Raw genomic sequence first — 16,133 nt, 5'->3', positions numbered from 1 at the left:
AGCGTGCGCCTGCGCCCTACCAATAGCGAACCGGTAGCACCGGGATTTGAAACCCACTACTGAAGCTCTCCTCCTCCAAATTTTCAAGTTTCTTGAGGACAGACTCAGAGATGTATTTATTCCAGCTAGATTTGCACGGAAGCGGGATACAGGTAATCTTCCATTTCATTTAGTAATCGTCTGAAGTTACAAAAGCACTGAAAAAAAGTGAGTTAGGACCCTTTTTCACATGACTGTTGCAGCATCCCCATGGTCACATGATCATAATGCAGATGCTTGGCAACTGACTCATATTTATGACAGTTGCAGTGTCCTGGGGTCATGTGATCAACTTTTGTGAACTTCTGACAAGCAAAATCAATGGGGAAGCCAGGTTCACTTAACAACCTTGTTACTAAATTAACAACTTGGGCAAGAAAAGTCATGAAGTGGGGCAAAACTCACTCAACAACTGTCTCACTTAACAAAAGAAATTTTGGGCTCAACTGTGGTTGTAAATGGAGGACTACCTGTGGACAAGAGAAGCATATGTATAAAGGAAGGCACAGATGATGTGCACTTTTTTACTATTTCCAGTCATCTCTAAGCTGAGATGACTGGAAATGGTCTCTAATATTATTGTCTCACACTTGATGAAGGAAAATGTTGGACTAGAGTAGTGATGGTGAACCTTTGGGGATGGCGTCAATTTTTTTTAAAAATGCCCACCTTGACTTTTCTTCTCTGTTATTCACACACACACACACATACCAGGGGTGGGTTCTAAATTTTTTTACTACCGGTTCTGTGGGCGTGGCTTATTTTGTGGGCGTGGCTTGATGGTCATGTGACAATCCTTTAGGATTTAGCAGAGGTACTGGTCTACCAGGCTTTTAACTGCTTGCAGAGCTGTACCGGTCTACCCATTTATTTTTGCAGGCACTGGTCTACTCATGTATTTTTGCAGGCACTGGTCTACCCATTTATTTTTTCAGGCACCGGTCTACCACCAAACTGCCTTTTACCACTGATCAGCTGTAGGGCGGCCCTTTGAAGCCCCGCGGCAAGAGTTTAAACAGTTCTTCCTTATAGCCCATCAGCTGGGACTCAAGAGGCAGCAATAGATTGGGGGTGGGGCAAAAGGTAAGAATAATGCGGGGGGCGTTGGGGGGGCAGGGGGGGTGAACCTGTTCGGTGACATTATACCGTCACCACTACCGGCTTGGCGGAACCGGGCGGAACCGGGAGGAACCCACCACTGACACACACACACACACACACACACACACACCTCAGACAAAAAAAAGCCTCTCTGGACCTCTGCGCCAGACTTTTGCCTCTGGATCTTCTGGAAGAGAGTGCAAGAGAACGGTGTTCTCACTGGGCCTTTGGCGCCCCAGAAAATGCTCATGTTATTTTCGGACATCTTGGAGACTGGGCAAGAATAAGGCCTTCTCGTATAACTTCTAGAGAAGTGGCCCCCAATCTTTTGGACACCAGGGACCGGTCCCATGGAGAGAGTTTTTTCTGCAGACTGAAAGGAGCATGGTTTCGTGTGCTGCCTGTTTCCAGCAGATGGGACTTTGCTTGTTTGCATAGCCCGGTTTCTGGCCTGCCATGGTTCTGTGCAAGTCCACAGACCGGACGTTGGGGATCCCTTTTCAAAAGCATCCAGAGAGTCCCGCAAAAAATGGTGTATTACCTGGGATATGTATATCATAGGTTCACCATCACTGGCCTAGAGCTCCCATGCCTGTTCAGATGCAATTAAAATTCAGATGTTTGGCAACTGACTAAATATAACGGCTACAGTATCCATGGGGTCATGTGATCAACTTTTACGACCTTCTGATAAGCAAAGTCTATGAGGAAGCCAGATTCACTTAACAACCATGTTACTAACTTAACAAGTAGAGTGATTCACTTAACAACGGTGGCAAGAAAAATCGTAACCTGGGATAAAACTCACTTAGGAAATGTTTCACTTAGCAACCGAAATTTTGAGCTCAATTGTGGTAATTGAGGACTACCTGTATAGCATGACAGGCATTTGATCATCTCGTGCAGAAAAAAACATAAAACAACCCTGAAGCTGGGCTTGCTAGCAAACATTTCTGAGGAACAGCCCAGATTTCCATTCATGATAGAGAGAAAAGAGCTTATTTTTTACTGTACCTCTACAGCCTTCAGTTCTTCCAGTATGTCAGAAACTTTAGAAGGCAAGTTTTTCCAAATCTGAACAGAAATCAAAATAAATGTTAGTCTTCTGAATGTTACGAGTGGAATGCATCCTTTGCATGCTCCAAATATTATAAAAAAGTATATTGCCTGTATAAATGACTAATAACTAGGCATAGTACTCACAGGCAATTGTCTGACAATGAGATTTTCCAGGCCTCTCAGGATTTGCATCGCAGTGGCAAAATTTCTTTGCTTGTAGCAACACTTGGCAGTGAAGAGAAATTTTGATACCCAATTCATCTGTACCTGGAGAACAATCAGAAAACATTTTAAACAAAATTTATCAGTATTCTCTGCCAATGTGTATAACCCATGTTTCAAATGCCCAGCACTCAATGTCAAAAAACACATTTCCAGCAAAGACTCTATTTTTTGCTACACAGTCAGGGAGGGCATCATCATTATATGAAGACAACTGGAAATAGCTAAATGCTTTCAATTCCAGCTAGCTAAATGTGATAAAATTCATTACCCATTGGCAACCAAAGCAAAATGCTCACTAAAAAGAGGAGATTTGGTGTCAGATTAAATAAATTACTGTTATTTTTTTTTTTTGCTGAAACCACAAAGCGCATTGTATATGTTTTTTCCCCGTGAAACTCCTCTTCATTAGATTTATTATGCAGCTACGAAAACTCTGGTTTCCAAGTAGTTTTTGGTTACTAAGTAATAATCATGTGTATTTTTGAGAAGGGGCGAGAGAAAAAGACTTTATTTTAGTTAATGATCAAACTATAGCAAGATAAAATGTGATCAAACACAATAAAGCATCCAGGCAAATTAAATCTGTAAACTCTATAAAACTAAATAAACAATAAAACCAATTGATACATATGAAAACAGAAAACAAAGAACCAAGAACAAGCAACCATGGTACATTAAAATTAGCTTATCATCATGCAATAAAATATATAGCATGCAAATTGTAATACCTGATCAGAGGTGGGTTTCACCAGGTTCTGACCAGTTCTGGAGAACCGGTAGCAGAAATTTTGAGTAGTTCAGAGAACAGGTAGTAAAAATTCTGACTGGCCCCACCCCCATCTATTCTCTGCCTCCCAAGTCCCAGCTGATTGGGAGGAAATAGGGATTTTGCAGTAACCTTCCCCTGCCACGCGCACCAAGCCATGCCTACCAAGCCATGCCACGCCCACCAAGCCACGCCCACAGAAGTGGTAGTAAAAAAAATTGAAACCCACCACTGTACCTGATGATACACTATTTAATAGGCATAAAATATCAGAATTCATAGAATATATTCTTTTTTAATACAACTTTACTGAATTTTAAAAACTGATAAAATGTAGGAAATTAGAAAAAAAAGTAATAAAAAAAGAAAAATAATTAAAAGTGTAAACAATTAAGCAATTCTTCTCTTTCGGTATCTGCAAGGAATGTTGCTATATTTATTCAAAGAAATTACGTCAGACAATAGATACTAAAGATAAATTACATCTGACTGCCCTGGACCATTTGTTGATCATGCTATTAAATGAAGTGCCAGTTTAATGTACTGGTTAAGGCACCAGGCTAGAAATCAGCCCATCTTAGGCAGGAAGCCAACTGGGTGGCCTTCTTCCAGTCATTCTCTCCCAACCCTAGAAGGACATCAAGGAAAAACCACTTCTAAAAATGCTGCCAAGAAAACTGCAGGGATTTGTCCAGGAGTCAACACTAACTTGAAGACACACATCTACTTAGATATCTTAAACAGCACTTATAAATTTCCCCATGCTGGCTGGGGGATTCTGGGAGTTGGGTTACATTTTTTTTTTAATGTAGTTCAGAGAAAGCAAAAGATTTCTCTGACAGCAAAAGAGCTACGGTGGCGCAGTGCTTAGAATGCAGTATTGCAGGCTAACTCTGCTGACTGCCAGGAGTTCGATCCTGACTGGATCAAGGAAGGATCAAGGAAGCTCAGCCTTCCATCCTTCCGAAGTGGGTAAAATGAGGATCTAGACTGTTGAGGGAAATTTGCTGACTTAGAAAGATCTGTAAAGCACTATGAAGCGATATATAAGTCCAAGTGCTGTTGCTATTATGATCCTACTCTATTCAAAGAAGAAATATTCATTAATCACATAAATAAAATCACAATAACGAATCATGTGCCCAGGCACACATACACACCCATTTATGAAAGAGAAATTCATACCTTAGAGCTGCAACTGGTGACAATCTCAGCAACAACCCAGGTACTGACATTATCTGCATATTTTAAAAGCTGCAGAAGGTAATCATCCTGGACACAGTTTTTCGCAAAAAGGTTATAAGTCGGAGTAGTTAGCAATTCAGAGGAAGAAGTTCTGTAAAATAAAATAAAAAATTTATAACACTTACAGCCTAAGTCTATGCAAAAGCTAACACAACTCACTGCAAGGAAAGCAACGAATCGGATTGTATTTATTTCAAACCCCAAGGGACATAAGATCAAAGCTCAAAGACACGAGTGACCTAGATTTTCAGCAAAAAAACATTATTTTCAGAATGTATCATAATTGGCAAGTACAAGGCTAAGCACCAAGTAAATGCCTTGGATAATTTATCCACAATTCTGCAGTCTTTGATTTGCCTTCCTTAATAGTCTGGAATGATGCCAGGAATAAAACTAGATTTCTAAAATTGTTCCTATTTCACCCCACTTTATCTGTATCGTGATCCATAACCTCGGAGATGTTGCAATGAACTCACAGGAGCTCTGAAATATCTTTTAGTACAATATTTAACATATTTAACAAGCCCCAAGGCATCATGGCCCACAGTTTAGGAATAGCTGGATGCTTCCTTAACTGAGAAAGTTTGGGAACATTTGCCTTAGACGTAAATTTGTTCCAATGGTTCACATTAAATGAACTGCCTTCTATTCTGCCATTTTATATCCACCTAAGAAAGAAAAAGCATCAAAGGGTTTCTGCAGAGCCAATAGAAGGAGCTACTAAATAACAGCTTTAGCCTGTAATTAAAGCTAAACAGAGGCTAAATATTCTGGCATGTCAGCAGCTTTCCACTTTCATCAGCAGGGTTGGCTAAATAGCAAACTTACTTTGGGAGAGGCACGGTTTTATCTTTGACTCCGAGCAATCTTGAATTTAGAAAATGCACTGGATGGCATTTATGGAATATTTCCTAAACAGATGAAAGAAAACGGTCGCGTGTTTATATATTCTATTTTGCATGCCTCCATTATTGTGTTTTCTAATCCAAACTCACATAGTCTCTTAGGAAATGACCCAGAAAGGCAGCAATTATACCAATAAATCAAGGAGGTATTTCTTTACATTCCATCCATGTCTCACTCATTAAAAGTCAAGACAATCACAACCATTTTAGCATTAAAAAAAAACTAATCCTGAGCCCAACTGAAATACATTCTTATCAGTTTCATTCTATAGTGTGAGTCACTGATAGAAGTCAGCATCTGGTCAATTTTCTATCAACTTTGGAACTATGCAGGTTCAGAGCTTCTAGTTCAGGGGTTTCCAATCTTGGCAACTTTAAGACTTGTAGACTTCAACTCCCAGAATTCCTCAGCCAGTGCTGGCTGGAGAATTATGGGAGTTGAAGTCCACAAGTCTTAAAGCTACCAAATTTGAAGACCTCTGGATTAAGCTATTGACACAGCTCTACTTTGGTCTTTCAAAATGGATTCAGTGCTTTCACCACATTCTGAATATATTGTTATATACAACTGGAGTGTTACAGCATAGCAATATTTAAAGAGTACAGTGCTAAAACCATGGTGACAGAAAATCCATCTTACCTGTTCTAATAATGTCAGCTGAGAACAAAGTTGTTGCACAGTATATTCATTTAAGAAGTATGAAGCCTCAGCTATTTTGATGCAGAAGCCAGATAATTCTTCTGTTATGGGTCTATGACACAACTGTGGTTCAGGGCCTTTTGAAAGTCTCCAGCTAAGATGCTATTTGAGAAGGACAAAAGCCATTAGCTACATCTTTCACAAGGAAAATTGAAACCAGTCTTACATAAGATAATTTAAATATATATATTCTTATATAAGGTATATAAGATAAATTTATAGGTAAGATTCCAATAAAGGAGAACTCGGGGTTGAAATGAGGGGTCCCTGGTACTCTCTGAGCTTGCTTGTTTTCTTGCAGACATTTCATTACCAAACTAGGTAACAGCATCAGTGCTAGTCAGGTAAGATTCTTAGATTTTCCTCACATAATAATTTCTCATAATTTTCTTAACTTCAGCACTAACTTATTCAATAGCAAATTCTACAAATACGACCAAACAGGAATCCCTTCTAGAACTTTATCCTTTTTAGATTTATTTTATTTATTCATTTCTATCCCACCTTTATTATGTTTACAACAATAATTTTCCCCACAACAACAACAACCCTGTAAGGTCGGTTGGGTTGAGAGAAAGTGACTGGCCCAAACTTACCCAGCTGGTGTTCATGGCCACAACAGGACTTGAACTCACAGTCTCCTGCTTTCTAGCCTGGTGCCTTAACCACTAGGTTTATGAAAATAAATCATACATCTCAATTATTTCATGCAATTAACTGCTGTTTGGTTTTGTCCAGCTAAAAACGGAGATTAGAAGACGTAACCAGTGGAGGGCTAGCTTTCATAGCATCTGATAGTTCTATCGTAGTCAAAATCAAGATTCACCTCTTAATTTAGATGTAAACCTTCCATGATAACTTAGCTAAGGCACTCTTTCAAATAGACTAAATAAGGCTACTAAGCACAGTGAGAAGGAATAACATTGGATATAGTTATCATAAGTGAATATAAAGCAAGTTAGGGAAATTACATACCTTTTGTAAAACATTTCCGGAGTCCCTTTTGCATGAAAAACGTAATGATCGGGTTTCATGGATCGCCATCCCTTGTTCCCATTCTTCCATCTTGCAGAACTGAGAAACTTTTCCCTCTTTCTTGCTAGCAATGTTATTAAGTAATGACAGCAACTGTCTGCCACAACCATTGAGTGGAACCACCTGCAAAAAGTCAGTAATTATATTCTTCTGCTTCAAACTGTGTCTTCATTTATCTGAAATAAATTTTATTTCCATTCCCCCACATTCTCAACCAATTATATTTAGAATAATGTACTGGAATATTATATGCTGTAACTTAGAGGTGATTTAGAAGACATTTACATCAAGCTCTCTGTCAAAGCAATGAATTACCTGAGAAATGATAAAGTCTTTTAGTATTCGCATGAAATTAGGGTTTATGCTGAAGTCTACCGTGTAACAGTCTTCGATCCAAGCTTGAAGAATGAAGAAACTGCGGTGGTATATTTTGCTGAACAATGAACAAGATTCTGGGCTGGAACTAAGAAAATTTAAAAAAAAGAAATGATGAACAGGTGTTTTCATCTGGCATTATCTGTTTCAGTTATTACTTCACACACAATAAAAATGTAATTTTTAAAATCAAGAAAAAAAACCTTGTTGAAATCCAATTATATATTTTGGCCTAAAGAAGAATGTGCCATCAGTGAAAGAATTGACCAAATCTAAACTGATGCACTTGGAAATTTCTTCAGATCCCCTACCTGATCCCCTCTGGTCTAAAAATGCACCAGTAACTGTTTTGGCCACTTTAGGCTTGGAATAATCACTTTCTGAAGTGCTTATTAAGTCTTGTGCAGCTCCTTTAAACATGGTTTAGTATTGCTTTGAAAGAGCTCTAGAGCTGTGCTTAAAATGTTTTACTAATGCTGATCCTGTAGTGTATCGATTTCAACCATTAAAGAGAGCTACTAGATTCTACCAGTTTGTGTTGGTGGTTCTGATATAACAGAACAGAATGACAGAGTTGGAAGGGACCTTGGAGGTCTTCTAGTCCAACCCCCTGCTCAGCCCTACACCTTTTCAGACAAATGGTTGTCCAATCTCTTCTTAAAAACTTCCAGTGTTAGAGCATCCACAACTTCTGGAGACAAGTTGTTCCACTGATTAATTGTTCCCACTGTCAGGAAATTTCTCCTTAGATCTAGGTTGCTTTTCTCCTTGATTAGTTTCAATCCATTGCTTCTTGTCCTGCCTTCAGGTGCTTTGGAGAATAGCACCTTCTTCTTTGTGGCAGCCTCTGAGATATTGGAACACTGCTATCATGTCACCCCGGTCCTTCTTTTCATTAAATTAGACATACTCAATTCCAGCAACCATTCTTTATATGTTTAGCCTTCAGTCCCCTAATCATCCTTGTTGCTCTTCTCTGCACTCTTTCTAGAGTCTCAACATCTTTTTTACATTGTGGCAATCAAAACTGTATGCAGTATTCCAAGTGTGGCCTTACCAAGGCATTATAAAGTGGTACTTCACGTGATCTTGATTCTATCCCTCTATTGATGCAGCCTAGGACTGTGTTGGCTTTTTTAGCAGCACCCTGCTGGTTCATATTTAAGTGATTGTCCACTAGGACTCCAAGAGCCAGGTACTTCCTATACTATATCTGTGCATTTTGTTTTTCTTGCCTAAATGTAGAACCTTACTTGTTTCACCACTGAATTTCATTTTGTTAGAGAGCACCCAATGTTCAAGTCTGTCAAGATCCTTCTGTATCTTGGGCTTATCTTCTTGAGTGTTGGCTATTCCTGCCAGCTTGGTGTCATCTGCAAATTTGATGAGTTCCTCATCTATCCCCTCATCTAAGTCATTCATGATACTATTGGAGGAGTTGCTTTTGTCAGTGAGAGTTTTCACTTTACTGTTTTTATTACTTGAAATAAGGAAAGTGACTCTATTTTGCTTGCTTCATTCTGGCTCCATGTGTGGGAGATGACCAGGCGGAACCCAAGGGAGAGGTAAAATGCATCTTCAATCATGAGTCCCAGTGCACCCACAAGAGTCCAGCACACCTTGAATTCCTTTCTTAATTCCCACTAATTTCCCTTGACTGTTAGTAGTTCAGATTCTTATAGAGTTTAAGCTTACAATAAATCTTTATACTCATTTGAACTGCCTGAATCTCCTGATTTCCCCAGTGCTTGATACCACGGCCATATCTCGGCTATTTCTAGTGATGCTGGCCATCAAGTGGACTGGGTGCCAGGACCGCCATTCCTTAGCAGCATTAATCAAGGATGGAGTTCATTCCTTACTGATCACTCCCTACTTCCCTCTGTTACCCTCTTCTTGTGATCTCCCAACTAGGTTTATGCTCATTTGGAAGAGTGCTAAACTTATCTTTAAAATGGGTATAGCACTATTCCAGAAGACTGTTAAATTCACATCATCACTCAACTAATAGGTCACAGGTAGCTAAATGGTCCATTTCAAGCACCCATCAACAATCACCCGATCCTATCCATGTTAGAAAGACATTTGGTATAAGAGGAAATGAAGATAAGGAAATCTGCCAACCACTTTCTTTGTTCTTTATTGAAATGCTAAGGATAGCACCATTGCTAGTCTTGTTATTATGACAAAAAAAAGGCTTGGTAATCCAGATAGAAAATCTAAAGGTAGCAAAAACTTCAACTGGCACAAGAACTATTTTTTTGTCTATGCCCTTTGACTACAAAGTAAGGAATACTTCATAATTATGAAAAGGTACATAATGAAGGCCACTCAAATACTAATGAACTCAAATATACCTGATTTCAGTGGGATTTCATTACCTACCTGGGCAAGGTAATTCTGATTCTATCCAGAAGAAATTGTAAAAGTTCCTCTTGTGAGCAGAAATAGCGAAAAGTGAATAGAAACTGTTGAACATAGCCTTTTAAAAATGCATTTCTGAAGAATACAAATGAAAACAATAATGTAAACTAAAATATGCTTTATTGGTCTCAAGAATGACAAAAAAATACGATGCAAAAGGAAATTCAATTAGATATCAGTTAATATTGCAATTTCTGTTTGTTGTTCTTTTTGAAAATAGATTTTTTAAAAAATGTATGATAACAAGTAACATATTTCTTGACATTATTGTGAGCCGAAAATATTTTTAAGGTGCAATCTACCAATTTTAAAAATCAATTCTGTTTCTATAACCTGCAGAATTAAGCATTCACCTAAGAAATGGACAAAGCTACTACAGTTTCTTTTGGTCTGGAATGGATGATTAAAAATGTAATAACAAAGGCGTACTACAGTTTTAAGTTAAGAAGTAACAATTTAACTTGCTTTCCTAAGCTTTTCCGTGACGGGGCCATTTCACTAGACTCTAGACCAGGGGTGTCAAACAAGCGGCCTGCGAGTTAGCTGCATCACATGCAGGCCACGCCCACCCCAGCTCCATGAATGGGAAAAAAGTCGCAAAACGTCACATGATGGCAACATGAAGCCGTGAGTTTAACACCCATGCTCTAGACCAAAGAACATATGAAAAAGAAATCAGCAGGCTTCTTCTCCCCCACCTCCCATACTAGACTTTTTAAAGGTTTGCAAAAAATGGTGAGAATTTTAGCCTAGCAATCATTCTTTTCTTTTCTTGTTTTTACAAACGATCCAGTGGGATGGTCACTGAAACATGGTCCATACTCGTTCCTCTTTTCTAGTCTAAATTCTTGTACAAATTAACTATTTACAGATAGTCCTTGGCTTATGACCATATTTAGGACCAGAATTTTGGTTGCTAAGTAAGGCAATTGTTAAATGAGTCATACCCGATGTTACGACCTTTTTTTTTTTGGTCATGGTTGTTAAGTGATCACAACCAAATCACTGCAGTTATTAAGCGATCATGCAGTCATTAAACCAATCCAGCTCCCCCCCCATTAATTTTGCTTTGATCACGTGACAATGGGGATGCTGCAATGGTTGTAAGTGCATGGACTGGTTGTAAATTACTTTTTTCAGTGCCATTGTAATTTTGAATGGTTGCTAAATGAATGGATATAAGTCGAGGACTACCTGTCTCTGGAGATTCTTTGTCATCCAGGTCATGGTTGTCCCACAGGTGCTTTTTCAAAGGGCAGCTGGACTTTCTGGTTTTTCTTTGAAGACCTTTCGCTTCTCATCCAAGAAGCTCTCATTCAGAGTTGAAGAAGCTTCTTGGATGACAAGTGAAACGTCTTCAAAGAAAAACCCGAAAGTCCAGTTGCCTCTTGAAAAAGCACTTTTGGGTCGAGGACTACCTGTATATTCAGGAATACAGTAATGCCTTTATTTATATAGCAATTAATTTGGGATAAGAAGACCTAAAGATCTTGAAGACTTTTGATCCCAGTTCCAGAATGAATGGAAATCATTTCCCATTACTGAAAAATGAAAGAAAAACGGTCTTGTAACCTAACAACTCCTTTAACTGAATTTTCTCCATTTACCCTAACAAGCATACCCTCCCAAGGAGCCATGGTGGCGCAGTGGTTAGAATGCAGTATTGCAGGCTGACTCTGCTCACTGCCAGGGGTTCGATCCTTACTGGCTCAAGGTTGACTCAGCCTTCCATCCTTCCGAGATCGGTAAAATGAGGACCCAGATTGTTGGGGGGCAATATGCTGCCTTTGTAAACTGCTTATAGAGGGCTGTAAAGCACTGTAAAGTGGTATATAAGTAAGTGCTATTGCTATATTTCCACAAATAGGAAAACTGGAAAAGTCCTATAAAACTCTGTACCTAATGAAGCAACACCAAGCTAGATGGACCAATATCACATTTTCTGATTTTTCTGGGGAAAACATGAAGTGTTTTAAGATTAGAATTGATAGTCAATTTTATTGTACTATAATTTCTGGTAGAATTGTATAAGAGGCTGTACCTAGAATACAGATATGCCATTAATCCAAGTGGAGTTCCAGCTTGAAGATTTCTTAGGCAATTCTGATTGTCATTATACTGAGCTTCACTTGGAGTTTTGTTTATGTGATAAAAAAGTAGCATGCCATCTAAGGCACTGATGTCCAGCATTTCATTTTGTCCCATATTAATCACTGTAAGAAAGTTGCATGGTTCAACACCCCATTTTTCTGCATACATAATCTGCAGCAAAAGGAGACAAGAAAGAAACAAACAGAAAAGATACAGAGGAAAAAAATGCTTCCAAAAGATGTGGGGTACATGTTGGAATAGTATTCATGTATTTTATACAACAACTGCAGCAGTATATTCTTCAACCAGTAGATGGCAGTGTTTATAATTTTGTAGTTGCATCTATGGTATACCCTAGGTCACAGGTGTCAAACTCATGGCCCGCGGGCCAGATGCGTCACGCACTGCCCCCCCCCCAGTTTAACAAAGGGGGGAAAAGTTGTGATACATCACATGATGGCATGTCATCGCAGATTTGACACCCCTGTTCTAGGTCTTTTCTCTGTATAAAGGTTTCCTGTTTCCTTCTGCAGTTAAGCAGAAAAGCACATGTGGACTGTGCACTGTTTGTTCTGTAGGGCTATATACAGGATTTCTAACAGTTAGAAGGGGGAACTGCAGTACTAATAAGTAGGGGTGGTGGTCTTCCAGTCAACTTTTGACGCTTGCCAACTACCTGGACTAGTTCCTGCAGTTTTCTTGGCAAGAGGTGAAGTGGTTTGCGCTTGCCTCCTTCTTAGGACTGAGAGAGAATGATCGGCACAAGGTTACCCAACTGGCTTTGTGCTTCAGGCTGAACTAGAACTCACAGTCTCCCAGTTTCTAACCCAATGCCTTAACCATGACACTAGATTGACTCGCATATATGATTTTACGCACACAAATTGTGTGCTCAAGCTATGCTGCACCTGCAGAGTTTCAGCAAAGATCTGGAGTGGTTCTTTATTAAGGTAGGAAATCATGGCAGAAATGTTTGGTTTCTTAATGTTGCTAAAGTTGCACTGTCACTATCCATAACCATTGATTGGGCTGGTTAGGGAGATAAGAATCCACACCTCCCAATGAACCAGAGATTCTCCATTGTTGTGACAGATAACCCAGGAAGGCCATTAATGCTTCAAAGATGCTTTGTGAAACAACACAGCTCCCATTCTAAAAAGTGAAGTGAAGCTCCTGTGTTGCTTTGTTTTGCATTGTTTCTTGGACCTTTTCCTAGGTCTCCAATAATTGCTTTGTGAAGCAACAGAGATATAATATACATTTTCTTGGCAAGGCTGATTTTGTGGCCTCCCCAGTACTACACACGAGCGCATCACTCTGAACTATATTTTAGCACTCTGGTCCTGACGATAGCCATCCAAAGTCAGTTTTGTGTGTATCCAAAAACCAGAAATCAAAGCGGGATTCGAAAGATAAGTGCCTTTAAAATGGATAGGGATATCCACAACAAATTAGTCGTTAGCTTAATAGGATTGTTAAAGGTGCTTGATTTATTTTGCCGTGTACTTCAAATTTGAATAATTTTTACTGAATGAATACTGTGGCACGGCAAACCTGCTTCCCACACAAAACAATGGATGGCATCAGGAAATACAAACAGTGTTCCACAGACGTCACAAAAATACCACCTGTACTTCATAATGACTTTCATTAGTATGTGGTCTGTTTGAATGGCTCTCTTACAAAGAGAGAGAAATAGTGTAGATGAGTAAGACTCCAACTTTGCAGCTTTAGCTAATTAGAGCAATTATTTTGGACAACTGCAGTTGTCACCTGAATAGCGTGTCAATCAGTGGTGGGTTTCAAAACTTTTTACTACCGGTTTTGTGGGTGTGGCTTGGTGGGCGTGGCATGGCTTGGTGGACCTGGCTTGGTGGGCATGGCAAGGGAAAGATACTGTAAAATCTCCATTCCCACCCCACTCCAAAGGAAGGATAGTGTAAAATCTCCATTCCCTCCCCAATCCAGGACGATACTGCAAAATCCCCATTTCCTCCCAATCAGCTGGGACTTGGGAGACAGAGAATAGATAGGGGCGGGGCCACTCAGAATTTTTACTACCGGTTCTCTGAACTACTCAAAATTTCCGCTACCGGTTCTCCTGAACTGGTCAGAACTTGCTGAAACCCACCTCTGGTGTCAATGCATGGGAGCCTGGGCATTCCCTGATATGTCCACACCCAATTTTTGAAAACTCACATAGTTACCTGGAGATACTTCTTCACAAGCTCAAGAAACCGTATCTTTGCTTTCATTTCTTCTATCTGTCTCTCCAGCTTTGGCAACAAAGCTTTTATTTCTCCACCTCAAGATTTGAAAAGTGCAATCAGGACCAGGTTGCATCAGCACAGATGAACAATTGCTATAAGACAGTTGTTAACATTTCATTCCCCAAATATACCTTTGCTGCTTCTCTCTTTATACAACAGCCTCTGGTAGAAGGTTATGCTCTTTCTGTAACTTTTTGTCTCAATCATTATCAGCTGGTCAAGTTCCTGGTGGAAGAAGCAGAACAAAATGAAAGTGATGCCATTTCTCTGCAGACTTCTGATAAGGGAAGCTGAGTAGCATAAAAACTAATCTAAGGATATTTAATAATAGTGCTTCTTGCTGTAGTGGTAGTGGTTAGAATACAGTATTGTAAGCAAACTCTGCCCACAACCTAGAGTTCGATACTGACAGGGCTCAGGGTTCATTCAGCCTTTCATCCTTCCGAGGTTGGTAAAATGAGGCCCCAGATTGTTGGGAGAAAAATACTGACTCTGTGAACCGCTTAAAGAGGGCTGTAAAGCACTGTGAAGCGGTATATAAGTCTAAATGCTATTTCTAGTGCTATGCTTCATATTAGATCTTCCCAGTTCCTAGCCAATCGAGGATATAATTTATTATATATATTAGTTATATTTTATATGCTACCCAAGACAATTCCTCTTCACTCAGTGTAGTCCAGGCAAACCAAAAGGTTAGACATCTAGAGGTTGCTGAAACATACATACATACATACATACATACATACATACATACATACATATATATATATATATACATACATATATATATATATATATATATATATATATATATATATATAGCTGCCAGGACTGTGTGTGGCTTGTGAGCTGTGGATTGGACACGCCTGTTCTAGATCATATCCAGTGCAACATGTGAAAGGGAAGATAGAAGGTATAAGAAGCCATAATGTACTTACTTACCTACTTATTTATTTATTTACTTACTTACTTACTTACTTACTTACTTACTTACTTATTTATTTATTTATTTATTTATTTATTTATTTCATCAAGCGTATATTAGATAACAGATATAAGTATAAACATGATTATGAACACATGAAATGGATATGAATAAAAGGGAACATTAGGACAGGGACGGTAGGCATGCTGGTGCGCTTATGGATGCCCCTTACTTGTTCGATTGTATTAATGTCCGATATGCAGTGCAGGTTCCAGACAGATGAGCTGTATTCAAGAATTGGTCTAGCAAAAGTTTTGTATGCCCTAGTTTGCAGTACAATATTACCGGAGAAGAAACTACGCAAGATTAGGTTAACAACTCTTAATGCCTTTTTGGCAATGCTGTTACAGTGAGCTCTGGCACTTAGATCGTTTGAGATGAGTACTACAAGGTCTTTGACAGAGTGAGGGTCGTCTCTCAACAGTTTCATATAAGCTCTCCAACATCTGACCATTCTGTCTGAAGTAATATAATTAAACTGGTAAGTCAGACTTATTTTAGCCTATCTCTGCATTTTATGTGAAGTACTTAAGAAATACATGAGTAAATGAAATGTTAATACGTTAATGTTTCTTCATCAAGATTATTTAACATTTCAGTTACTCATCCACCTTCAGAATACTGAAAAACTGATGTTTTAACTGCTCTGACAGGAAAATCAGCAAGTAAATAAAAATAACTATAAAGATATTGAGAGACAATCAGGTGCCAGTTACATGGCTCAACATCTTTGTTGTGTTATTAAAATCATTTATATCCCAGTTTTCTATTATGAGATATACAAACTGGTTGTTCACACACAAAACATATTTTACTTCTTGTTTTCCTGAGTGCCTTTTGCCTAAAGTACAATATTAGTTATTATCTTTTTTCTCCTCTTTGAAAACTAAAAGCTTAATAAAAATTCTGAGAG

The 16,133-nt window shown here is 38.9% G+C and overlaps 1 protein-coding gene across 1 annotated transcript in view; it reads right to left on the bottom strand.

Moving 5' to 3' along the window:
* Positions 1–16,133, bottom strand: part of KNDC1 (kinase non-catalytic C-lobe domain containing 1) — a 67,570-nt gene that overhangs the window by 2,483 nt on the left and 48,954 nt on the right. The window contains exons 17-27 of the mRNA XM_070945617.1: positions 14,367–14,460; positions 14,173–14,270; positions 11,916–12,136; positions 9,836–9,949; positions 7,391–7,538; positions 7,016–7,198; positions 5,981–6,142; positions 5,264–5,346; positions 4,376–4,526; positions 2,344–2,466; positions 2,155–2,214 (exon numbers count right to left, since the gene is read on the bottom strand). Coding sequence (XP_070801718.1) covers positions 2,155–2,214; positions 2,344–2,466; positions 4,376–4,526; positions 5,264–5,346; positions 5,981–6,142; positions 7,016–7,198; positions 7,391–7,538; positions 9,836–9,949; positions 11,916–12,136; positions 14,173–14,270; positions 14,367–14,460 — 1,437 coding nt within the window. The remainder of the gene's footprint in view (positions 1–2,154; positions 2,215–2,343; positions 2,467–4,375; positions 4,527–5,263; positions 5,347–5,980; positions 6,143–7,015; positions 7,199–7,390; positions 7,539–9,835; positions 9,950–11,915; positions 12,137–14,172; positions 14,271–14,366; positions 14,461–16,133) is intronic.

The sequence above is a fragment of the Pituophis catenifer genome, unplaced genomic scaffold (assembly GCF_029215685.1).
Source record: "Pituophis catenifer annectens isolate HBS135680 unplaced genomic scaffold, rPitCat1.0.hap2 SCAF_6, whole genome shotgun sequence".
NCBI classification, from domain to species: Eukaryota; Metazoa; Chordata; class Lepidosauria; order Squamata; family Colubridae; genus Pituophis; species Pituophis catenifer.
The sequence above is the reverse complement of the archived record's forward strand: the minus strand, read 5'-3'. Positions and strand labels throughout refer to the sequence as shown.